This window comes from Catharus ustulatus, chromosome 3 (genome assembly GCF_009819885.2).
Source record: "Catharus ustulatus isolate bCatUst1 chromosome 3, bCatUst1.pri.v2, whole genome shotgun sequence".
Lineage (NCBI taxonomy): Eukaryota > Metazoa > Chordata > Aves > Passeriformes > Turdidae > Catharus > Catharus ustulatus.
Window position 1 is genome coordinate 67617081 of NC_046223.1, and position 27240 is coordinate 67644320.

At 35.8% G+C, this 27240-nt stretch overlaps 1 protein-coding gene across 9 annotated transcripts in view; it reads left to right on the plus strand.

Moving 5' to 3' along the window:
• FAM184A (family with sequence similarity 184 member A) overlaps positions 1-27240 on the plus strand; it is a 76148-nt gene that overhangs the window by 37989 nt on the left and 10919 nt on the right. For 4 of the 9 annotated variants that reach the window (XM_033054235.2, XM_033054237.2, XM_033054242.2 and 1 more), the window contains exons 6-15: positions 1805-1927; positions 5651-5812; positions 7622-7743; positions 7932-8082; positions 18136-18177; positions 22179-22391; positions 23384-23537; positions 23945-24072; positions 26203-26387; positions 26855-27001. In XM_033054235.2, the coding sequence (XP_032910126.1) occupies positions 1805-1927; positions 5651-5812; positions 7622-7743; positions 7932-8082; positions 18136-18177; positions 22179-22391; positions 23384-23537; positions 23945-24072; positions 26203-26387; positions 26855-27001 (1427 nt within the window). The remainder of the gene's footprint in view (positions 1-1804; positions 1928-5650; positions 5813-7621; positions 7744-7931; positions 8083-18135; positions 18178-22178; positions 22392-23383; positions 23538-23944; positions 24073-26202; positions 26388-26854; positions 27002-27240) is intronic. The other 5 variants (XM_033054238.2, XM_033054244.2, XM_033054239.2 and 2 more) reach the window with 3 other exon arrangements.

The window sequence follows — 27240 nt, forward strand, 5'->3', positions numbered from 1 at the left end:
AATTAGAGTAGGGCTCAAAAAGAGCTCGAATATTTCTTTTTGCTTCAGTATTTCCATCTATAAAATGAGCTGTAAAAATGGCATCAGGAGGATCATGAAAATAGAGTTGCTAATAATTTTGCAGTACCACACAGCTGTACTGACAAGTATCATCAGAGAAATAATTACTCTGTTGTCAGAATAGGGTCTAAATAGCACCAGTGGAATTTTGCAGACAGCAGATTTCAGTATGAACAAGACAAATTGATGAAGTTTCACTGAGCAAGAAGCATTTATCCCATGTGTTGACTCATGTGGATGCAGTGAAGAAGGCAGGCGCTTGTTATGTTGTTTAGTAATGTGTTAGTGACAGTGTAACTCCCTGTTTTGTCTCTCTGTCCAACTTCTACCATGGATGAAGAGGTTGTGCAAGCAGTGTATGCAGAAATTATTCGTTGCCTCCCACATACCCTAAAGCAGCTCTAGAGCTAGCAAGCTGCTTAATGTGGTTACCATGCCCTGCAAAACACTTGAGGCATCTTTGGGTTTGGAAGAGGAAGACTTGGCCTCTGTTGCTTCTTGGAATTGGCTAGGTGACACTACACTACTGTCTTGCAGCAGGAAACCTTGGATTTCCTTGGACAAATTTTATATCTTTTAGTGACTGTTTTTCCTCTTTAATACTTCAATTCTTTCTCCCTTTCTCCCCAATTTTGCCAATACTTCCAGCTGTACTTTTTGTTTCAGGCTGGCTCTGGTCTATATATTTTCATGGCTGTTTCTGAGATAATACTGATTTTTCAGAAACCTGAGCCCAGGTCTGTATAGAGGCACTGAATCAATGCTAAGCCTTGCATTTCAGCTGAGCCCCTAGGAATGAGTTAATAAAAGAGCTTCTAGCTTGATGGAGAACCTTGAATCATTGTATGACATGAATCTGGAGGACCTTGCTTGGCAACCTTACTTTTCTTCACTAAAACTTTGCGCTATTATGAGTTATATAGTATATTTCACTGAAATATGTAATACAATTCTCAATTTTAACCTGTTTCCTCTGAAGTATTTTGTGAAGGAAATTGTTTTCCTGAAAATGTATTCTGAATATTAATAAAGCTGAAGTATACATTTATAATTTTCCTTAAAAATATTATTGTTTCTAAAATTTATGTGTGTATATATATGCACACAACATAGCCTCTTGTAAGAGAAATATAATTTATCCAGCAGTTTTGAGAATTTTGCTATTACATCATAAAGATTGAATGAAAACAAGGGTGTTACTTGATTCTTTCCATATAGTTAAAATTGAAAAGTAATTGTTGGTCTCCTTTGGTTATGCATAAATTTTATAGATAGTATGGGGCATTTTTTTTCATTTATCGTAACATTCTGAAAAACTTCAGAGTCCAATCTGGATTTTAAGATTTACTTTTTCCTATGGGGATTATTTTTAGGAAATAGATGGGTAAAGGCTGAATGACATGCAGATTTATCTGTGTAATTTTACCAAAATGAAAATTTTTTCTTTCAGCTTAGACTGAAAAACTGTAGGTACTGTTTTAAAGCCTTTGGTAATTGAGAAGTAATTAAGAGGAAATTCCTGTTTATCTTTATTTTGTGATTAATAAAAGATGTTAAATCATAAAATAAACTGAAAAATTAAGACCTGTTGTAAAAGGAAATAAATATTCATGCTTTAATAGTTTAAGGAAAGGGTTGAGATCACAAATATTAGAATTAGAATTGTTTTTGTGTGTAGACCTGTATTTTGCAATGACGGTATGGCAGGTATTTAATATTTCTTTCACCTTTCCTGTTTCTGAAGGAGTTGGAGCAGCAGTTTGAGAAGGAAAAACTGCATTTGGAGGATGATAAGAATCAGCTCCGACAGCAGCTGGAAAACATGAAGGAAGAGCTGACAACGAAGCTGACTTCTGCCAATCAGGAGGCAAGGACTTAACTTGCTTGTTTCAGCTACCACATTTCATCAATAGTGATCTTAGACAGGTCTAGGATTATACTGTTGAGTGTTCAATGCCTTACTTCTGTTTAGAGTGGAAAGTGGCAAGTTAGTTGACTTCCTCTGAGCAATGATTTCATTGTCCTTTACAAAATTACCAAAGCAAGAGAGATGTAAACAGCTCGTTATTTTTAATTCTTTTTATCTTCTCATTCTTTAATTCTTTTAGTCCCTCTACACAAAATATGTCAGGAGAGAGGGAAATATAACTGCATGTAAACCCATATTTGGTTATGATTGGCATATCATAAATTCTGGTCAGTTTCCTGACTCGTGAATTGTCTTCATGTATTTTCATCAAAAGATGATATGAAAAACTTTTAGTAAGACTCAAATTATTCGCTATGTTCTGATAGATGCAATTGACATTAAATGTATCATATCTCAAGACAGGTTCAATTTTTTTAGTTGGAAACCACCACCTTTTCATAATACAATGTTTTGAAACTAGAAGTACATTCTGTTGGTATCAAAAACATCAAACCATTTTTCCCTGGAACTTTTGCCTTGTTTCAGGAAAATATTTCACCAGCTTTATTGTTCAGTAAGCCCTATGCATGATTTCAGTGTGTGCTTTAAGAGAGACTTAAGCATGAATTTAAGTATTATTTTTCAGCAGCATTTTCCATTGCTGCTTTCTATCCTGTACAACATCTGGAAAGAGCAGGTGTCTCATTCTGGTGACTTGAAAATTGCACAAATGCTAAACTAGCTTAAGAAAAAAACCTGCCTGTTTTTAATATACTAAGTGAGGAAGTTTGCCCTTCCAAAAGTGTAGATAAATTTATTAAAGTATAGATTTTATTTGTTAATATATATTACTGTATTAATAATACATTGATACATTACTATATAAATAAAACTATGATGTATTTTATTATTATGTATTAAGGTATATATTCTGAACATAAATATTAACATGTATTTTCAGAGTAGGACTACCAGATAGATGGATATGCCAGAGACTGTACACTACCAGAGTAGCTGGACCTCCCATCTTCACAGTTCAGCAGCTCTGCTGATTAGTCAGTTGTGAATAGCTGTTTAAACAGGAGAGTTCTCCCTCCTGAGGGTTGCCAGTGTCTTTGTTTCAGAGCTTAGAGAAGGTGCAGGTTTAAGCTGGAACTACTCTTTTAAGAATGTGCTTACCTGCATTCAAATTTGTTATGTACCTTAACATCATACACAGCTTTATTTTTCCGTTCAAAAATTACTGGAATTTTAGTTATTTCTTTTTAGCTTTAACTTCTTTATTGTATTTTTTCTTTATTTTTTTGTTAGATCTGAGTAGAGCACTATTGTCATTCTATTGTCATCTAACACTGTAGGCTTAAATTTAGCTATTCTTTGTGAATTTCTCTTGGGTTCATGAGCAATAAACTTTCTTCTTCCTTGAAGGAAATAACTTCAAATGTTTTAAGAATGAGTTTCTGTAATTCAACTGCTATCAAATTCAGGCTTGGAAAATTCATCAGCTTGCTGAGTTAACCAGAAGCAAAGCAAAGAACAGAAGACTAAAACAGGGAGTTAGGTCCAGCTGCTGTCCAATATTCGAGTTTATATACAACCCTGTGCCAGGATAAATGTAATACCATATATTTTGCTTAGTGAAAGAATGAGAGAAAACATACATGCAATAAATTTGGGTTAGTCTGTAAATCCCCTCAGTGTAGTATAGAGGAGATATGTTTTATTTCATTGCTATGTTTATCTTGAGCACATGAAAGAAGTTCTTCAGTTGCAACCACAGCTTGGCCTTAGACCTGTTTTGACAACTAACAACAATTTCTCAATGTTTTCATTGACCTAGAAAAAGCTTCCCCGTGGAGTGTCTGACACATCATTAGCTTAGCTCTAACATTACTACTGTTGCTTCATTTTTTTTTTTTTGTTTGCTTTAAGTTACAGAAGTCATTTAACAGTAGGTTGTTTTCATTACTTTCTGTGGATTCTAGATCAGTTCTGTTTTCCCTGCTGAGAAAGCCGCTTTTGAACTCATGCCATCTTCTTTTCTTTTTGACAGACTTTCTGGTGGCGGTTGTCTTAGCTAAAGGATGAGGGAAGATTGAAGCCTCATTAGGCTTGCTTCTAGTACTAAGCTATTTAAGAGCAGTGTAATCCTAAATACTTGCCAGAGATTTTTTTTGGTTGTTCGGGTTAAGTCAAGACTGGCTTTCCCACATGTCTCAGGATGAAACTGGCTGTTCACTCTGTAGATTTGTTTCCTTTCACTGTGGACCAGCCAAGGCCTTTTAGAATGTTGATATGCTTGTATCACTTGGCACAGTGATCTAAGAACTTGCTGTCTCTATGCAAAGGATTTCCGATGATATTATTAAAGATCATTTTAAATAGCCTCCATCACTGCTTTGTCAACACCAGAATATCTCTTAAGCACTATGAGTGGCATTCCTGCCTGCTCCCATATCTTTTAGATCTACAGGACTGCTATTCATATGATGCAAGAGGTTTGCTACAGAGACAGCAGTGCACTACCAAGATACCAATACAGTTTGGGGAGAGTTTTTCTTGTAGGGATTCTCCTTCAGGTAGCAGTGCTTTGTAGGGAATTCGAACTGGTTGCTTGAATATGACTCAGAGGAGCACAGAGACAAATGCTTAGGTTTACATGAGTTTTTCACTGAGATCTCTCATGCCAAAAAAAATTGGAATTCCTTTCTGAGAGGAAAGGAGGAGTTCCTCTTTTTAAACACTTTGCAGGTTGTTGACAGAGGGAGAGAGTTCTGGGAGAGAGTGGTGGTGTCTCTGTGTATATTATAAATAGTATTTGTATGTAATTATTCTAACAAACAGGAAGAATGGTTGTAATTCTTACCTGTCCATGCCTGTAAACCAAAGGCTAGTCTTCTCCTGTGACCCTTGTCCCATTGTGAATGGCTTTCTCTCAACATTCAAAGGCAATAGCATGGATCATTGCTTTGGCAAAAAATGCACTTCCAATTAGCTGCTGTTCTCTGTCCTTCCCTGCCTCTAATTTTTCTGTTTTTCTAACCTACATAACTTAAAAAGCTTCTTCTTTCCTGTAGCTGGTGAACAGTGTTCAGTCTCTCATATTTTTATTTGGAGCAAATGAGTGTTGTATCATCATTTTACAGATGGGTTGTTGTGCTAAAGCACAAACAGGCAGAAAAAAAGAGAGTATTGTTACACAGCATTTAAGGAAATTATTACATTATACTCTACAGTAGCTAAGTTGAGTTTTAAACAGGCTGGACAGGTAGTAATCTAAAAACAGAGAAACTTCCACCCTAGCACAAATTAGTATATAAATTAGATTAATGTATTTTGAAAAATTTCTCGTTAATGTGCTTAAAACATGCTTTCTCTCACAGTAAACTTACAGGCAATTTCAAATCTTTTATGTAGCCCCTTTCCTTGCAATGTGCATCAGACACACATTGGATATTTTTTTTTATTGCTTGTAAAAATTGTTTAATTGGGTCTTTGCTTTTATAACATTACAGGAATTTGTTTTTAAATACAGAAACATCAAGTGATATTAAAGTAGAACAGGCAGTGCAACTAAAAATTTGTCTAGCTCAGAATTAGGGAGCACTGAAAAACACCGGGATGGCTTGGCTGCCATTACTTTTAATTATGGAAATGACAGATTTTTTTGTAATGTCACAGGTGTGTCGTTTGCAAGACCTAGTACGAAAAAGTGAACAAGGCCTTGGGACTGCAGAAGGACACATCTCCAGTCTTCAAGAAGCTCAGGAAATACTCCAGAAAGAACTAGAATTAACTAGAGCAAGACTGCGAGAGACGACAGATTCACTGTATAGTGTTGAGGTAACCATGCTGTTGGAGAATAAATTGTGTAAAGTACATTCTTGGTGATTTTAGTCTTGTTTTTGAAATGGCTAGAATTGTTATGGGGTACACACGATAGTAGCAGCCTCATATGGCTTCATTAAAGGAGAGATTTCTATTTTGTGCAGAAACTTTAAAAAATGGAAACTAGGATGGGTTGTTTTACTGTTTGGTTTTTTAAATTTTTATTTTATTGGTTGGTTGTTTTGGGGTGGGTATTTTTTATTTTCAGAACATTTTAGTATTTTAACAGGTAGTGCTGCAGACCTTTCTTTGTGTGGTTAATGTAAATTGCAGCTGCCGAAATACATCCATACAAAACATGTTCAGAGCTTTAATAGAATTTCATGAAAGGATGTGAGTTAACACTTGCAATTCCAGCCAGTTCATGTCATGATGTAAAACAAGGTCCAGAGCTTAATAGCTCTGAAATTCACAGAAATGTTTTTGATTAGTTTTTCGAATATATATGGGCTGTGTTTTCCTTGGATAATGGACACAGTCTTCATTTCAGGCTCGAATTTAGAACTCAGTAAAGACTTGAAAATAATTTTTAGATATATGCTAGGATATCTTTAAAGATAGCAGGCTGGCATCTAGAAAATGTGACCACTTTATACCATTAAGCAATTAATTTGCTAGGCACAAATATATTGTCATTTTAATTGGCTTGGATGCAAGCAGAATTGTCTGTCAATAGCTTATTGACTGCAATACCGGGTAAACGTTTTCTTTTTGTTTCCTCTGTAAAGAATGTACGTTTACAAGATCTCAGAAGTATTTGACACAGAGCAGCAAGTATTATAAAAATTTTTTTCACTGAAGTGTTTTCATATTTTCTTAACAAAACCAGCCTGAAACAGGTTGTTGGTAATTTTTTTTTATTTCTTTCAGCTACAATCATTAGAGGTGCACAATATTTTAGTTCATAACTGTCTCTGTATTTTTTATAATGTTTCTAAATGTTCTTATGAAGTAGCATTGCTCTCTTCACCTATTAAAACATTTAAATATTCATATATAGTAGGTTACTGGCAATAACATTTATCTTAACAGATTTTAAAATTTATCAAAATGCTACAGAAAAGGTCTCATTTTAAAAGGTATTAATTTAATTTAGGGGGTTATGGTTGCTTCTCATGAATGAAGCAAGCACTGCTGAACAGCATTCATGTAAGTAGGATTTCTAGGTGGTACCTAATATTATTCTAGTATGGTAAAATTTCAGCAGAAGTAGATGGAAATTTTAAAGGTGATGTTCTCTGTTCAGACTGTGAAGCCTTATTTCTAGCAGGCTTGTCCCATCAAGAAACAGAAATTAACTTTGAACTTTCTATCAGATACAGAGAGCACAGGCTTTGAAATTCAAATACTGGATATTTGATGCTTAAAAAAAATTTTAAAATAAAATTCAAAGCATACTTGACAAAGGCCCTAAACCACCTGCTCTAATTCTGAAGTGTGTCCTTCAGTGAGTGGGACTTGTTGACCTTTAGAGGTTCTTTACCACATAAATTATTTTGTGATTCAACATAATGGTATTTGAAAAGATTGCAGAATGACTTACTGGAAAACTCCTTTTTATAGGAATATCTGTTTCACAAGTAAGAAATATCAGGAGATGTAAAAGCATTAATTGTGATTAACTAGGAATTTAACACCGAAGAAGTTGTAGTTCAAATTTATGAGCCAGTTGCAGTTGATATTTTTATTATAAATACACTCATTTAATGTTTGAAATACACTTTTGCTGCTGATCAGTCTCTATTGTAAAGTTTGTATTTGCAGGGAGAACTAGATCAGGAGAGACAACAGCACGAGGCAATGATTGCTGCCATGAGAGAGGAGGAAAAGTTCAAAGTCGACAGAATGGCACGTGACTTGGAAATAAAATGGACAGAAAATCTTCGGCAAGTATTTTTTTATTATTCTTTAATGGGAAATGAAATATATATTGTATGCAAATGTACTATCAAGTGAAATGTAAAGCAAGTGCTTATTTTATTTAAGATTTTCCAGTTATTTCTGAGGTTGTACTTGTTTCCCACTTCTTGCACAATGTCCCACTGCATTTTAGTTATTTGACCTTTGTTTTTAGACAGGAATGTAATAAGCTTCGTGAAGAGCTGAGGCTGCAGCATGAAGAGGACAAGAAGGCAGCCATGACTCAGCTGTTGCAGCTGAAAGAACGTGAAAAAAATGCAGCAAGGGATGGATGGCAAAAAAAGGTCGAAGACCTTTTAGACCAGGTAACTATGGTATCTTTGAGAATTGGAAAGCCACTACAATTTAATTGTTGGTGGCTTATTACCAACTAAGTAAATAAAATCAGTTGTAATATCTGGCTTTGAAATTTGTTGGCATAGGGCTTTTTTAATCTAATCATGATCAAATATTTTAAATAATATGAGTCTTTAATTGTATGAATGTTGTTCTTTACGTTACATGTGAATAAAACTTTTTACAGTTCTGAGGGGAGGAGGGAGAGGATGTTGACAGTCTCACTTCTTCACTACAAGACTGGATTTTGTCTGCTCACCTGCTGTGCTGTTAAATATCTACCAATGTTAATTGTTTGGACTTAGTGGTATCCCCTATCTTTACAAAAATAATAATAATACCCTATATGTACAAAAATAGCAGTGTACAAGTCTCTGAGCAATCAAAATGTCTCTTGGTTTCTATGACACATTTATTGCAGCTATGTCCTAAGTGATTTTGGACATAATTTTGGGATAATTTTGTGTAAATACTGAGGTTTTTAAATGATAACGCATATTTATAATCTCAGTTTTGTTAGATAACTCAAAGAAAATACTTGCTTTGTACTTTTTCCAAACCATAAATGCTGTAGAACTGGTTTTATTAACTCCATTTTGAATAAATAGCTGATAATGAACAAACACATTTTAAAGTAAGAGTAACAGATTTTGGAACTCATTAAATGACTGTGATTCTAGGGTGTTATTGTGGGGCAGCTTTTAATTTGCCGGCTAATTTGTGAAGTCTAATAACTGAACGTGCATTTGATTATGCAGCCTCTCACAGGAGCACATCACAATATATTTTGCTGACCGGGGGAATTTAAGCTTGTGAAGTCTTGGCGTTTAGACTCATAAAAGCTGGAGGTTTTCAAAGTTTTTGGTCTGTTGCTTTTTACAACATGAACGTAATAAGAATTCAACTAATTTGATTTTAACGTTCACATTACCCAAGTTTCATTTACTTTCTTTACTTCTTCCTGTTAATAGCATTTTGTATTGAAAGGGATATATTGAACTTTCCATAGTTGTAACTCTCTGCCTTTCAAAAATGCCATGTTAAATCTAAACTACAGTTTCAGAATGCAAAATTACTATGTTGCAAATTAACTTTTTTTTCCCTGCCTGTTCCCTGCAAGAAATTTTGGCATCAGAAACCTAACTGTAATAAGGAGAATTTACTAGAGAATTTTCAGACACAGGGAAAGGTCTCCATATGAAAAGTGGTTGTATATTTCTTTTTTCTTCATATATTTTACTGTATCAAAGAACTATAATGCAAAGAGATTAATAGCATGTGCGGACTATTTTTTTCAATCCAGATGTGACTTTTCCATACCACTGTTTGAAGTGGATAGGTATTTTATAAAGATTGAAAAGTTAGTGTTGATAGTAGGGAAATAAGCTTTCACTCTGCAAGAATCTGTATTCTATCCATTACAGCTGGGATAGAATTTCAAACCATAGTGTAAAAGATGGGTAACTTAACTCTTGGAGAAATGGATTTGTAGTAAGTTCCTCCTGACTGCAGTACACAGAAGGTGGTCTCTGGGACTTGTAGCAACTTGGATCACAGAATCACAGGCTTAGGCTGGAAGAGGCCTCAGGAAGCTGCTCCAATCAGTCAGCAGTGAATTAGAACCAGGTTGCTTAGGGCTCTCTCCAGTCAGCTCTTGAATAACCTCTAAGGATGAGGATTCCGCAGCATCTCTGAGTAATCTCATTGATTGCTTAATTATCCTCATAGTGAGCTTTTTCTTTATATTTAGACAGAACCTTCTCTGTTTCAGCTTGATTGCAGCCTTTCTTGTTCTGCTGTACACCATTATAACAAGACTGGGTCCACTTTCTCTGTGACCGTCTCATACTGGTACTGGAAAAGTCTCAAGTCCCATGAAGCTGTTTCTGCTTTAGCCTGAGCAAACAGAGTTACCTCAGAAGGATATCTGTTGCAGTCCCAGTCTTCTTGGTGGAATATGATCAAGTTTATCAACATATATCTTGTACCAAAGCTGAATGAGACAAAATATGCCCTCCAGGTAGTGTGCAGTAAGGGCCAAGTCAAAGGCACTGATCCCTTCCCTCAAGCTACTGCTTGCTGCTACAGCCCAGTTGTGCTGCTGGCACTCAGTGCTGCTACACCACACTGCTGGTTCATGTTCAGCTCACCGTCAATGAGGTTGTGAAGAGCAGTATGGACCAGTGTATGGGTTTGGTCCTTCCTGTGTCAAGGACTTTGCATTTGACTTTCCTGAATTTTGTGTGGTTCCTGCTAGCCCATAGTTATAACCTAGATAGGTCTCTCTGGATGGCAGCTCTGTCTTGCGTTGTATGGTGTCCATTCCGCTGGGTTGCCCTTCATCTTTTATTCTTCCCAGCTTGATGTTGCCCACAAACTCCGTAAGAAATGCTCCTCTGTCCCTTCCTCCAGAACTGATAAGGTACTGAAATTAGCAGGTCCTGAAACACCTTAGAAATTCTACCCTGAACTAGAACTGCCCGAGATACTGCAGTAGGGCTGTGAAATTGTGGATTTGTTACACCCTGGTTTTAATTTGTGGGAAGATGTATTTAAAACCCATTTGAAAGGTGTGAAGCCTGTATAAAATTAGGAAGAGAGGGAATCCAGCTTCTTTTTCTGCAATTCAGATTTTTAGGCTTGAAATAACAATCTGCTCTATACCAGTAGTATTATACAACAATTTATCAAAACAAGACAAAACCAGGGTCTTGGCTAAATAATTTGTAAATCCTGATTTGACGACAAACGTGGCTGATGTGTGTTCTTTATGTTGAGAAAGTGTCTAGAGGTTTACCACTTAGTTGTATGACTTCATAATGGTTGAATTCAGAAATTAAATGCTCATCAATAGAGGCGCAATTTTCTAATATCATATTGATGCATCTCTGATTTTATTTAAAACCAAGCTATAAAGAAGTGCGTCACCTAACTTGAAGTATAGGAACAGTTACGTAATCATACTGGGCTGAAGGGCTGAAAAAACAAGTTTAAATATAGTTACCTACACTGTAGAAAAATACAACGTAGAGTATGCCCACCTGGGAATGCTGCTGACTGGTGCCGGAAAACTGAATGAACAGACACAGATATAAATGTTTATTAAAACACCCCAAACCAACAGTTTCAATAAAATAAATTACGCCCAAAAAGTGTACAAGGCTGATTTGAGCTTTTAAAATTATGTTATTCTGATCTACAAATTTCTGCTACTTCTGTTTGTTGCACGTTTGATAGGTGGAATCTAGCTCTTGCATAAAGCTAGGCAATGGCTTTGCTTTCATACCAGTAATGCTAAGTGGTCCTTCACAAGAAAGCACATAGGATTATTGTTACTCTTAACGGTATAGCTATGTTATGAATAAAATAATTTTCTCGAGATAAAATGCTACTTGGCTGATTAAGGTGTTAAGCACATTCTTGCTGGTTGCAAAGCACTATCTACAATTAAATATGGTTGGTAGTTTAACTAGCTCATTTGGTCCAGAGACCAAACGTGTAGTTTTTATCTCTAATATGAGAAATTATTCTAGAAGATGAAAAAGAAAGTGCTTTTCCCTTTTTTTCCCTGTAAATTGCACCAAGTACTTCTACATCAAACCATTCAAGAGTTTCATAATGAAATATGCAGTGAATTCAGATATGCTAGCTCCTTTCCATTCCTCTTAGCTCTATAAGGGCATTTTAACACTTTTCTTTAAAACATTTTACTGCTGATAAAACTTCAGCCAGGGCCAAAATAGCTGGAATTTTCTTTTTTTTCTTTTTTTTCTTTTTTTTTTGAAAGCATGAGCATGTTCTCTCTTTTGCCTGTCTGTTTTGTGCAACCATCAGTCTGGGCACTGAAACATACCGGTTAAGATTTGTATTCTTCTTACCTGTTTCTTCTTGTGATATGTTTTTTTCAGTGAACTGAATTAAGGGTTCTCATTGTGGATGGGCTTTTCTATATTTGAGTAAATACTTATTCACCCATCTTGCTTACATTTCAGTAACGTTTCAGTAAGGTGAATGTTTTTGTCATTATTTTTTCCCACATGTAGCTTTCCCATTCTTAAGTAGCTTCATACATGCCCAAACATGTGTGACATTCTTCTTTCTTAACTTTATCAACTTTTCACACCAAAGATATATCTTCTGTTAATAGAAATACCAGAAGTAGTACAGCAAGAATGGGCAAAAGTATACTGCATACATTTCGGTAGCTGTTATTTTTTTTCATACTGCAAAAGCTCATTTTTTTAAAATATGTTGAGACTTTCCCTTCAGAGTTTGTTCTGTGATGGTGTGCTTGTTTTTAAACTGTCAGAGTAAATAGGAGAAACTGACTTGTACCAAAATATAAATATTTCCATCTGATGTAGTTATTATTCAAGTTGTAGTTTTCAGGAAATTAAAAACTCGGTCTCAACATACTGATCTAAAAATCCCAAGTATTCTGCTGTTGATAGAGTGCTGAGAAAACTTCCTGACCTCCTGTGCACATCTATAATTGGCTTTTGATCAGGTTTCATCCAGACGCAGTTACTGCTCCATCTTTACTTGCCTGGGCAGAAGTGCTTATTGCAGAGCTGATGTCATCCACATTAGCAAAATCAGGAAATGCTACTTTCTTTCCCCAGCACGAGGATTATTGGCCTGTTCCACAGTCTGGGTAATCCTTGCATTAGAAGATTTGCTGTCAAATGGATGCCGAAAATTTCTACAAGAAATAACTTGTACATACCTTGTATCAGTTTCCAGAAAGAAGGGAGATAAGCTTTCAGCGCAGAATCATTTTACTCAGCTCCCTGTCACTTGATACTGTCCTGATCCCTCTGTCTAAAGGCTCCTCTGTCAGAAACAAAGTGGAGGTAAATTTCAAATAACTCCCTTCTAATTTGCTTTGGCAATTCTTGTATTTAGTGATACTAGTAAGGCTACTATGACATCTAGTGGACGGTAAGAGATGTTGGGCAAGGTTTAAAAAGCACTTAAAAATCTAAAAGGTGGAAATCCAGAAGAATAAAAAGAAAACTCATACCAAGGAGGGAGAAAAGAACAGAGGGCACCCTGGAATGCAGTTCAGGGTAATGTTTTATGGCTTCTCCTCAATCTGTAGATACTTGTTTTTCAAAAGGAGCATGCTTTCTTTGACTGTTGAAAACTTTGGCAGGTTAGTACAGGTCTCAAAACTGTTGTCTTAATGGGACTGTGCTGTAATTCATGCAGGCCTCACAGAATTAGGGGAGATTTGGGAGTTTCTGCCTAGATCCTAGATTGTCTTTGTGCATCCTGCCACTCACCACTGATTCAGAGGAGTTGGTACTCCTGTATTCCAGGTGGCAAACCTGTGCTTTAAACAGGTCAGAAATAGCTTCACATGTGCATGTGGATAATCTCATAGTCTGGAATCACAGCAGCCCTCTGAGAGCCAACTACTGAGAGTGCTTGTCCTGGCTTCACGACTTTCTGCTTCTCAGAAAGGGCTCCCTCTTGTTCTGGGCTCCCTATTCTCTGCAGAGATGTCACCCTGATGATGAGTTGGTGCATTTGTTCTGTCTCCATTGGTCATTGTAGTGTTTTCTGAAGCCTGGACATGAAAACAAATGCCTAACATTCAGCTGTTCTTTACAAGCCTTTGGTTTTGGTGAGCCCATTCAGCCCAGACCTCGCCTTCATAATTATTTCACTCTTTGTTAAAAGATTCTGAATATAACAGAAGAAATTAATTAAAGACCATTTGCAATTAAGAGCTACTCGGCAAAACAGGCAAATAAGAGTAACAGAACAAATGAGTATTTTCAAAGTATTTTTCACTAGGACACAGTAGGAATGCTAGCAAGTGTGAGTTTGTTCTCTGTTTTATAATAAACGTCTTCCTGGACTTTTTCACCTCTCTTTTGGCTCCTTCTTAATTATTTTCCTCTCATGGTGTTTTGTTTAATTCAGTTAAAAAATATGTCTAGGCTAATGTTTAAGGTTGATATTTTCATATTCAAAGAAACCTATCTACCTGATACTAAATTTCTAATTGAAATTTAATGCCATGGGTTTTTGTTTGGCAGTAAATCTGGAAGAGATGGAAAGGCTTTTAATTCTATTTATCAATAAATGAAAAGAACATGAAATTCTTAGTATTGTGCATAAGGGAAAAGTTTAATTTGAGATTTGGAAGTTCACGCTTCTACGACTGGTAAATAGAAATCTAAGCCAAATCCAACAGTACTACCATCCCCAATCCAAAATTTTAATCCTATATTTATATATGTTTGTCCCTTAAATTTAAGATAAAGACTTTGACAAGCATCTAGTTTTAAAACACTTCCCTTAGCCTCTTTGCTCTGTACTTGCTCAAATAGTTTTTGCTTTTGGTTCAAAAACAGTGGACCCTGGAAGGAATGAGAGAGAACTTATCAGGTGGGGCAAAATTTGTTTGAGATTCAGCAGATGATTAAAATTCTTGATTAAAGGCAGTGATGCTTCAGTGCTCCAGGAAAAATTAGTCAAGATGCATATATAATCTTTAAAATCCTGACAGCATTATGAAAAATAAATGAATGAAGCTCACTTTCCAAAATCTTTAAGAATTATCAGGACATTCAATGCACTTGTTTTTCCCTAACTATTGAACCTGAAGTTTGTTGGATTTAAAAAGTGTTTTCTAAAATCCAAACATACAAATCTGCAAAATACCTAGGCCAACCCATGCCATTTTATGATTTTGCCTAGAAGTTTGACAGATTCCTAGAACTAGAAAAGATAAAAACTCCATCTTTTTAGAGCAACAGGGTAAGTTTCCTACTCTCTGGCACCTTGGAGATAGCACCCTCCCTTTGGGGTTGCTCCAAAACCAGGAGGAAATCAGGACCAATTAGATCCCAGTGATGATTAAAGATTTCAGAATGCCTTATATATACACTTCATTTTCCTCATCAGAAAACTGTTGAGTTTTGAGATCGGGAAAGAGCTCCAAATGCTGCTTTTTCTTGCCAGTCAGAGGGCAAACTTTGATGCAGCTCTCTAGTTCATGGCATGTCACAAGCCTCAAGCCAAGTAAAACGTTGTAGTAGCAAACAGCTGCTTTCCAAATCTCTGCGGAGTCATCTGCCACGTAAGCACTGCGCAGACGGAGACTGCACATCTGCTGACAAATCAGTCCTTCTCTTCAAAGACCTGTCTCTAGGGAGAGTTTTAGGGTGGTTGTTGTTGTTGCCATTATTAGCTGGATAAAATGGGCTTGAGCTGAAGGTCCCTCTGGCTTCTGTGCTAGGCACTTCAGAAACTCATTTCCTTCACTAATGTCTGATGGGTGCACATAGGATTTGTTCTTCAGAAAGGTAAGCAGCATCACTGGGAGGTTGTTCTTAAAATGAAGCAAAGACTGTGCAGCCATCTAGATCTGCTTTGATAAAACACATAAAGTAGGAGCTTTCCCTGTTAGGTTTTACACAAGAATTCCTGTTTTCTGGCAGTGTTTTGAAAATTCAGTAAATCATATAGCCAAGTTAGATTGTGTCAATGTGGCATTGAAGTGACAGTGAGGGGAAAGTGTTACATAACTGATCTTTGGGTGATAAGAGAAGGCTGATGCTGAAATTAAGTGTCAAGCCTCTCTAAATTGGTTGAAAGTATTTTTTAGTTCAGTGAAACCATAAAACAGGAGAACTTCCAAGCATTCAATAAATCAATATCCTGTAGGAAACAAGGTAACTGCATGAAAATGTGAAGATGTCACTGGTGCAGTAAATGTCCTTCTTGAGGAAAATTACACCGTTTCATCACCAAGAATGACCCTTGTGACAGCTGTGATGGGAATACAAACAACTGTTCATTACAATAAGCAAACACAAAGCTTGAATCATTTCAAATCACTAAATCTGTTCTTTATTGTAACACACATTGCCCAATTAAACTGAAAACTCACCTCTTCTAGGAGAGGTGTTGAAAAAGAGCTGGGATTTCCAGTCTTGTTCCACGTATTGCTTGGAAAGTCTTTCAGTCCTGCTGAGTAGCCTGCAATGATCAGTGGATTCAAAAGATACTGCATATAAAGATGCAGACTCCATTCTACGCTCTATCTCTGCTCTTCCTCTGGGTTGTGAGGAAACTCTCTTGGTTGTGTCTGAGGTTAGCTTTGCATGGGCTGAGGGTGGAGAAGATAATATTTCTACTGAAAAATGAGACAGCAAAATCAGGTGATTTCAGAAAATCAGTGGTTTCAGAATTTCCTGTACTTTCAAGAAGTAAATTAATTCACTTGTACACCCCATAGGTTTCAAAGAGAATTGCGCAAAGGTTTCTTATACTACAGTAATATCACAAATGAAATCTTGAATTCCAGCCTGTAGAAATAGTGATAATTAAACCCATCTTTTTTTTTTTTTTTAAATCATCACTTTTCCCCATTGTAGATATACAGACAGTAATGATTAGTCCTGCATTCTTTTTGGTTCTTAACTTTTTTTTTCCTCCAGAACATGGATGGGCCTTGCTATGGAAGTACTCATTAAGGATGTCTGGAATTTTAATGAAATTTCTTAAAAGCACTTAAACCAGTGTTTTTTGGAGTTCTGCATTCTGAATGTGTTTTGCATACTTTTGAATATGGAGCTGCAGCTGAGTAAATTGCTGCATTTCTGCTTGGAACTTCTAATCAGTGTTGTCCAATGAGAACTTTTCTGCTTCAGGTGCAAAATCTAAGTATTTCTCAGTTGTACCACAGTGCTGCATAGATGTGTCCACCAATATAAAACCTCAACTGTTCTAAAAAATGAACATTCATTTAGCAGGAGATCATTCCTACTCATAACAGCTTCCCCCCTAAACAAACCAAGCAGATGGGAAAGGAAGCACAGAAAAATTGGATGGACTTGTTCAAGCTGGCAGTGTCAAAGTCCAGTATTGGAATCAGAGCTGTTAAATGCTGACCTCTTGCTTTGTCTGCTGGAGTATGATGCCTCCTAGTGTTCCACTCCTGCACAGAAAATTAATGCTTATAACTCTCTTACAATTTTAATAAGCCCATTCTGGATTTTTCACAATAATGTATTTTTATGTTGTGTCTTTTTTTTTTTTATTCTTGAGGCTGAATAACGATTTCTTTTTTTGTATTTTGGCAAAGTATTATCTACTGTTTCCCACCTCTAGGCTTTCAGGCTGGTGTCAAAATACCTGCTCTTTCCTGGAGAAAGCCGTCTTCTTGACCAACTTGTGACAAAAGGGGAGTGGTCATGCTGGATTTGAAATTGCTCTCACTTAATTTCTGATGACTCTCTTCTGTGCATGTGTGTGTTTATCTACATGATTCATATGTATAAGCACACAGGAATTTTTATGTACATGTTAATTATGTATATTATTTATATGATCAATAATATTTCATAGAGCATTTACTTGGCAATATGTTGGGATTTCTTTGCTTTTCATTAGTAATCATCACTACTATAAGTGGTATGTTAAGTCACTTTATTTCTGGAGACTTTCAGGAATAGTCTTCTCTGTATCCATTTGGTTCTTAATTTTAAGAAAGATAAAAGAAAGATTTTAATAGAAATGTCTTCATTAAAGACTAAACTAATTTTCTGCCCTTTAGCAATTGACCTTTATTATGATGTATTTAATATGCATGTGATATGAGACACAGCTGATTGTTGATTGTGCCCTTATATAGCATCTGTTCATGTACTTAATGTTTTCTTCCCAAAATTGTTCTGCCATAAAGGAGAAAACAAGCAGATAACTTCAAAAATCTTCAGCTGTGTAATATATATCTATATAGTAACATTATGTTAAAGAGATAATGCTATACTGTATGTCAGAAACATAACATGGTAAACCACATCATTCTGTTCTGTGTTCACTAGCTTACAGACTAAGTCAAAGAAACATATCCATACTTTTTCCAGATGGCTTTCAACTTATTTTTATCTGATCAAATTATAATTAATGTTCTATGTTTATCCTTCCTTCCTTATCCCTTTTTCTTTTACTTAGTTGTTTTCTGAATGTTTCCCTTTATTCCTGTGATCTTTCCTTCATAGCGGCACTGTCTCGGTGAAGCTTTGCATAAATCTATCAGCAATGTAAGTGATGCTTGCACTAGTCAACCTGCATATCCTGCAGTACTGCTTTACAGCTTAAACCCATGAAATGGGAGACATGGAACTATTTGAGACGAGAACATGTGCTGCTATCAAAAGCTTGTGTAGTGTGTCCTCTCATCTGTGTGACTGTGTGTGTATCACTGGCATCAGGCACTGTGTACGTGGTCATAACATGAGCAGTGTTTTTATGTCATTGTGAACGCAAGCAAGCTTGTGGGCAGCGCAGATGTGTATTGCAGAGCTTTCTACAAAGCATGGGATTGATGCTCTATTATAATTTGCAGTTTTGCAGTGTAACTCATAATTGTAGCCAAACTATTCTTTCTGGGTTTTTTTAATTTGAATTCTCACTGATGTTTCTAATGTACTGAAAACCTGGGATAAAAGTACTGGAAGTTCAGAGAATAGTGTTTAGAGCTGTTTTATTTTGAATCCTTAGTACAGAGATGTACAGAAAGGGTAGTCCAAAGACATACAATAAGAGGCACTAATGTTCTCAAAACATGCTCTTAAGGATATCAGTCTATGCACTGAATAATCAAAATAATATTTAAAATCACATGCTCTCTAAAAAGACTGATCTTTTAAACTTTTTTTGTACTTTTCAACATCAAAACAAATTCTTAGAAGGGTAGACTAATCTGACTTGCTTGCTAGAATCATTTAATCCTCATTGTCCTTTATTTTCTGTGTAGTCTATTGATGCAAATAGACATCTCCAGACATTGACTCATTTCAGGCTGTGGTTTTGCAGTCACTTTAATCTGGTGGAAAGATGAACTGTTCTTGCTTATTCCTGATCTCTTCGAAGATGGCTTCCTGCCCGGATGTCAGACTTCTCTTGATCATCTCAGTTAAAATTTTTTCTGCACTTCCAAGACAGAAATGAAAATAAAATTGTTTTGTTCTTGGCCCACGCTCAACATATTTATAAACTATATGCTGATAATTATCAGAATTTGGAGCAGGATCTCAAGTGAGAGATAGATTTAACTTCAAGCCAAAAATATATTTTTTCATGTTACTTTAATAAAAATTTGCCGAAGTTACTGTTGATTCCATTTGACTGTTATCATGAAAGGCTTGTTGGAGTGTGATCATTAAATTTCCTGAGGTTGGGCAGGACTTCCCCTAGAATTGCACAATTCCCCTGGAATTGTACCTCCTGCTGGCCAGGGTGAACAGGACAGGACAGTAGTGAGAAACCTGAGGGACAGAAACATGGTCCAAGGACAAGAATGTGCTTACAGATGAAGAGAAGGGCCAGGTAGGTGTGGGGTTACAGAAGAGTGGGAAGGAGAGAAGGGCCCAGTAGTGAATGTGGGATGAACTAGAGTAGATGGGGATGTGTGCAGACCAAAGGGAAGTTTGGGTAAAATAGTTTATTTTTTTGTCCTGGAGAAAGAAGACAATAGCACATTGCAGTACAAGAAGATGATGCATGTATGAAAATTCAGAGCTGACCATGCTGGCAGGTGCATGGTGCAAACTCACCACTTCAGTGGAGTGAGTTTCTAGGGGTGAAGAGAAAAAATACAGTATATGTTATACATAGATATTAAATAAATTGTTACCACAGTGAAGGTAACTTATCAGTAGAGTTATACTGATGCTCAAAATATTTTCTTTTACAGGTTGTTGAGATGTGAGTAAGGTAGGAAGCTTTGCAGCTTATAAAAGCTTATTCAAAATAAAATAGCTGTCAAAGGCCAAGGGACTTGACAATAAAATGGCAGATGAAATCCAGTATAGATAAATGCAAAATTATACACAAGGAAAAAAAATGTAACTCTTTCTGTAAAATGATGAGCCTTACCTTGACCTGTTACAACTAGAAAGTAGGTTTGGGGACTCTGAAACATAATTCTGTGAAAACATCACCTCAGTGCTCAGTAGGAGTCTCAAAAGCAAATAAAACTTTAGAAATACAGGAGAGAAACATAGAACATAACAAGTAAAACCATATAAATCACTACATAAAAACAGAGTTTGCTCTCATTTCAAATAACTTGTGCTATTTTGGGCCCCTAATCTTAAAAAATAAATAGTAGAAAAGGGGTAAAAGTGGGAGAAATGTGATCATAGATATAAAATAGCTTTCATAAAAGGAGCAGCTTGCTCAGCCAGACCAGCTCAGTATGGCAAAGGGTGTAATGAGGGAAATGATGGAGAGCTATAGGAACATGAGTAGAATACAGAAAATTATAAGGGAAGTTCTTTTGACTCCTTTCCATTATAACTATTGAAGATTATCATGTCAAATTGGCATGTCTGCATGGAACATGGCACAAGATATTGTGGATATTAAAAGTTTTATGCGCTCAGATAATGGTTGTTATTATTTCTTCTATAAATCTGCTCCAAAACACCTCTTCTGGTTTAAGAAAGATTGCTAGATCCAGATATATTGCAGAGTCAAACTCCCTTATGCTTGGCCTTTTTTTTTCTAAGGTAAACCTGGTTGGTGCTTTCTGGAGGCAGAACCAGAGATCAGACAAAACTTTGGTCTGACACTGTACAATTTTAATGTGAAATTTACATTAATGTATTTAGTAAAAGGTTTTGCAGAATCTAGTGTAGGCATTCCCTACACTCCTTTAATTGTAGCTAATCTCTTTCAAAGGTATGTGAAAGTACAATACTATTTATACAGTGTATGTTGAAGGTAGAGTGTGTATTTCCAGACACAAAGACCTGGTGAATCAGAAATACAACAAGCTATGCTTATTTCATTTAAATTAGTTTGATTTTTGTTTCTGTTGTTTTACTGCTAATTTTTTTTTTCTGTAGCTTTTTTCTTTCAAATCTGCTTAAACTGTGTCCTTCTGAAAAAAAAAAACCCACATGTTCGGCAGCAATGTTCATGCTAGAAGTTGTACTTGGTATGCTGCTATTAATTTTTTGCTAACTGGTGGATTTAATGTTCTCTTTAACTCCATAACTTGATGTGCAATGTCGTTACAAATTTGACATAATTAATTTTAAGATACCCTGAATCAAATGACACTATCAGACTTTCTTTTATAATTCCATATTATGCGGTGCTCTGAGGCTTGAAAAGTATCCTTACTGATTCAAATTCTTTGTCACTTGGAAATTTTATTATCCTTCCTTGGAGTCACTGTAGCAAAATGTTTCCAGAACTGAAGGGTAGCGCTCATGTTTGCCTATAAAGGGAATATAGGTTTAGTACTTTCAGTCTGAAAATATGCTATCTGATGTGGAGAACAAAGTGTAAAATTACAAAAAGAAAACAGGACTAAAAAAGGAATTTAGTGTACTATAATACTTGTTGGATGAAAAGTATAGTTTGTAAAATCAGGTATTTCTAAGAAAATTAGTTATTTGTGACTCCAATTGTTTAGATCTTGGAAGCAAGCCTAAAAATCACTCTCATAGTCTTACTGAGCTAACAAAAAAGTGTGTGATGGAAAATCCATCAGGTGTTACTTTTCATTTGTGATGTTGAGTGGTACCATTTCTTTCTAAAATGGGAAAACCACTAGTAAGTTAGGACTATAGCATACAAAAAAAAATAAAAACCAATGTAGATGTCACAGGCTGTCCTCCCCTATTCCATGTGCAAGATGATCCTTGCAGAATGGATGTTCCCATGAAGAACAGTTTAACAATCTAGTGTTTGATTTCAGACCTTGATAGTGTCATTTTTATTGATCTTTTATATAAAATCTAAATAGTCTTTGATAATTTGGCCATTAAAAACTGTTACAGGTAGTGCTGCAGAACTAACCAATATGATAAGTCTTACAAAACCACTAAAATGTCATTATTATATCTCTGATTATATATCATATAACATTAACAACAGATTTAGTAGATGGATGACATTGCTTGTCTGCCTTTTAACTAATGCTCTGGCTCTAAAATTTCAAATGTTTTCTTTGTCTGAATGTCTTCTTTAGAGCTGATGTTCATGTTAATGAATATTAATGAATATTTGCTGTTCTGTTGTGGGTTAGATCTCCTTACTGAAGCAGAATCTGGAGATGCAGCTTTCCCAGTCACAGAGCTCTTTGCAACAACTACAAGCCCAGTTCAGTCAGGAGCGACAGAGACTGACTCAGGAGATCCAGGAATTAGAAGAAGAGCATCAGCAAAGGCATAAGTCACTTCAGGAAGCCCACATCCTTGCCTTTCAAAACATGGAAGAAACAAAAGAGCAAGAACAAAAGGCATGTTCATGTGGTTATTCCAGATTTTGTAGAGAATGTTGCCATTTTTAGCATTTTGTGTGCACAATTGGAATTAGTGAAGAAAGTATCTGCATAACTACTAAATTTCCTTTTCAGCTGATGTATTGAAGTAATATTGTTATCCACTTAAATCTGAGCAAGACATATTGAAAATATTTTCTAATACTGGCATTATTTCATGTCTTGCTTTATATGCACATATATAGGTGTGTGTGTATATATATGTAAAATTATTATCAATACATGCATTTCTTTATGGTAGATTGACATCATTACCCTTTATATTATATTCTTGTTTTGATTTTGAGTAGGAATTTTCCATTATAGTTAATTTTGCATGTTTTTTTGCCAGTAGACTTTGAAATGTGTTTTGTGTTTTTCTTGTGTTAAAAATTGTTCTATGTTCTATGACTTGCAAGATAATTTTCATGTCCCACCCAAGATACTTTTTTTAAAACCTTGACGAAACCAGCTTTAAAATTGGAATTTTGGTAGTGCATAGTACATAATACAGAATCTTAAGGTTTTTTAAGTTCAGCTCCAGAGTGTGCTTTTGCAGTCAGTTTTTCCACTGTGTGCCCAGAAGATGTATAGCAGGAACATTATGCTTTATGCAGTTTCATAGGGAGTAAACATGGGTATCCTTAAGAAGCACAAGTCGCCAAATGTGTGCACACTATACCCATCTATGAATCTGCACCTTATTGCATTGCTTGCTTTTGTAGATATATCCATGGATTGATTTTTTTCTCTTTTCCAGCTGTGAGCCAAACGGGTTTTGTGCGCAGGTAATCTTGGTAACTATGAACCGCTGAAAAGAAAAAATATGTTAGGAGGATAAGAAAATATGAATAATACTGGTGTGGGGGGTCTTTTCTTGAGTATGTCAACGCCTACTTTTTTGTTTGTGTAATGTTTTAAAAATTCTCTAAGTTGGTGTAGAACAATTTTTTTCAATTTTGATTTTGTAGGAATTAGAAGAACGTTTACAACAGAAGCACTCAGAAGAACTTCATGCACTGAAAGAAACACATAAACAAGCCATGGAAGGCTTTAAATTGGAAATGGAACAGGAACTTCAGACTCTGCGATTTGAGCTGGAGGATGAAGGAAAAGCTATGTTAGGTATACTATTTTCAATTTGACAATGGGTCCAAAACCATGATTTCTGCTCATATATGTATGTGTGTGTGTGTGTATTACATTATTATAATACCGTAGTGTTTCTCTGGGTCATTCAGTATTGACCTAAGTGTTCTCTTAAAATCACTATAAGCTTTAACAGGTAAGCCTAGACTCTTCACTTTCAAAGTATCTCTCGCTTAAGGTTCTTTTGGAAGGAGTAAGTGACCAAAGTTTCTGATGGAGAACTGATGTTTTCAAAAAGCAACAGAAATAAAATACAGAACAGTTACTTAGCTGATGTAAAGTGTGTTTTAGGTCAGCAACAATACTGGATGGAGCTGGACTGTTACTGTAAATTAATGTAAATACATCCAAGATAAACTTTTCTGTTTGTTCATGGTAACCAGCTTCCTTGCGCTCAGAGCTCAACCACCAACATGCAGCAGCAATTGACCAGCTGAGGCACAACCATCAACAAGAACTGGTAGCTGCCAAAATGGAGCTTGAAAGAAGCATAGAACTCTGCAGGCGACAGGTAGGAGGCATGGCTGGCAACTGGCTTTAAAATGGCATGATCAATATTCATTTTTCCCTTTGCTGGAGGCAACAACTGTTGTGAACAAACAACAAATATGTAATCCTTCAAAATCATCTAGCACCAGCAGCTAATGTGTTTCTACCAGTTTTCTAAACTTCCTTGCTTAGCTTTTTCTGCTTTCTGCAAACCTCATTCAAAGCCTAGAAAAGGCTCCCATATCCAGGCAGTTTCCTCTCGGAACTGTGCAGCCATCTGGGAGCACCTTGGCTTGCCATGGGATGCAAGTGTCCATTTTGCAAAATTATACTCATCCTTAGCTGCCAGCAGGAAGGAAAAAGCTGTTTCTCATTGAAGCATAAGAGATAGGGTAAAAGAAGTGGTTGCTTATAATCAAATGATCGCTTCAAATTGAAGAAAAAAGTACACAAAAGACACTCTACCAAAACCAAATCCCCAAAAACAGTATGAACTACCTTTGCTTTCAGTAGCAAACTGATTAATTCACTTTTTATCTTTCATTTTTCATTTTATGCACAATCAGTTTTTCTCCTAGAAGCTAAAAATTCAAAGTTTAAACTCTATTGAAAACCAGACACCTGTAAATTAGAGGACCAGAAAAGTACCTCCTTATTTACCTATATAATAGATTTTTCAAGATTGATTAACTGATACTCCAGCACCAAGGAGGAGGAGTTGGTCTAGAAATATATAAACAGAGCAAACAGGGTTTGTTGGACATAGCCTTTACACAAAAACAGAGACAGTCAAAGATGAGCCCTTTTTTAACTATTCCTTGCAGGTTTAACAGTGTGGGCACCAGAGGCAAAAACATGGTGCTGTCATGAAGGATTTAGGAGGATATAGTTTCAGTCATGTGTTGTTTAAGCCCAGAATCTGACACCTAAATGAGATGCCAGGGAAAAAAGTTTAAATTACAAGAACTGGTGTGTGATCCAGCCAAACAATGTGTACTTTTTGCCTCAGTGTAATGATCTGCTAAACACGAGCTTTGGTTGTACTGAGGTCAAAGCAGTACTGAGTTTTCCTATGTTAGAATGCTCATCAGTTCACAGGGTCAGGGTTGAATGAGATGGAGAGTGGTCTGATTAGGATGATTATATTTGCTACTTTTTTAATATATTTATATGTGTAGATGTAAATTTTTCCTCTGCATTTTCTTGTAACTTTAACATAGTCTTTATTTAGGGAGATACGTAGTTTTTTTTAATTGTCTCTTCTTAAAGATTCCTTATGAAATTTGTGCACAAGTATATATTTGTATTTCCTGGAGGCATGAAGGCACAAAACACAGTTATACACAGAACTACTTTGGAATATCTGCTGATTTTCTCTGTGCAAACTATATGATCATAAATTATTGTGAAACTGTAAGAAATGGAATAGATGGAAATAGAAAACTCTGACAAAGTTGTTTTCATTACAGACATTTCTAAGCCAAGGAGGCTCATTATCAAAGCCATTGGAACAGGCTCTAGCTGAGTTTCCCAGACATTAATATCATTGGAACAAAAACAAAAAAAAACAAAAAAAACACCCAAAACTTTTCTTGATTTGTTGGACACAATATAAATATAACAAAGCACGTATTCTGCAGTAAGATATTTATGAGCTTTGTATATATTTGTAAGATAGGAGAGTTCTGAACCAATTTTTGTACAGGGCATACATCTTGACCAAAATTCTCCCATTGAATGGGGCTGTAAGGGAAAAAAATGTTTCTCTGGATCATATGCTGGCGAGACAGAGAAAGCGAAATGCCCTGGCTATTAGTGATATCTGTTTATTTTTTCATGTATGTGTGGGCAAAAGGAAAATGTGATGAGCCACACCAATTTTAACAGGCAGTGATAATCATGGGGTTTAATTTTTCTTGCAAGTGGAAATCATTTATTGCATAACTTTGGTTTCTTCTTTCTTTGTACTTGTACGCAATAAAAAAGCCCTTTGCTTTGATTATAATTTGTGTCAACATCAAAAACTGAAAAAATTATCTTTTGGGTGGAAAATTCTGCTCAGCTGTTGTCTTCCAAAGCAAGTATTGTATGCATTACCTCTAAGAAACAAGTCTATGTAAAATATTTTTTGCTGCTGCTACTTATATCACAGGAAAAAGAATTTTTATGCCGTATATCAGATCTACAAGATGAACTGAGACACCGAGACCATCACATAGCTGAACTGGACAAAGAGATTCTGCATCTTCACGAAAATATAAGTGCATTGACGAAGGAATTAGAGTTTAAAGGGAAAGAAATTCTTAGAATACACAGTGAATCCAACCAACAGATCAGGTATGAGTTTTTCCACTTTAAATTCAAACCTGTATTGTTTCACGTACCATTTTACTTAAAAAAAACCACCATTTGCGGTTTTAAATTTATCAAGTCATGTTACATACCATGTAGTCTTCTTTAGCAAAGCTATGCGCTTTACTGGTAAAGTTAGTTACTATGTTAAGTGGATTTTCAGTGACACTTTTTGGCATATCTTAGTAGCAGTTCACTCAAGTGTTGTTTTTCGTGGGATTTTTTTCAAATTCATTATATTTGTTTATTTTAAAAAGCATTAAAGGAGATGCATTTTCCATGAAATAAGCTAGAAGATTGGACAACAGTAAGTATTAGGCTTTGATGAATCAGTAATTCCTTCTGTGTTGTCTAGTATTATGTAAAAGCCATTAGAAGCATGGCAGAAAATCATGAACAAAAAAGTCTGATTTTAGAATAACTCTTTTTTTAACAAAAACTAAATTAAACAGGATGCATGAGCAAGATTTAAGCAAGAAACATGAGAAAGAGCTGGATGTCTTGACAGCAGATCACATCAGAGAGAAACAAAGCATGCTGGCAGATTTTAATAAGACCCAAGAGCTGCTCAAGGAAATTAATTCAGCTTTACAAATTTCGTAAGTTTTGTTGCATTAAAAAAAAAATTGTGTGTAGCTGCATTTGAGTGAATAGTTTATTCTGGTGTCCGTAAGTTCCTGAAGGTACTGCAGAGATGCAGATGTACAGATACCTCAATAAAGCATGGGGGTCAATCTTGCATTCTTTAGACAATGCAATTCCATAATCTTTAGGGGAATGTAGTGAGGTAAACTGTTAAGGGTTTGAGACCAAAAAATTTCAGATAGGGAAGATTAAA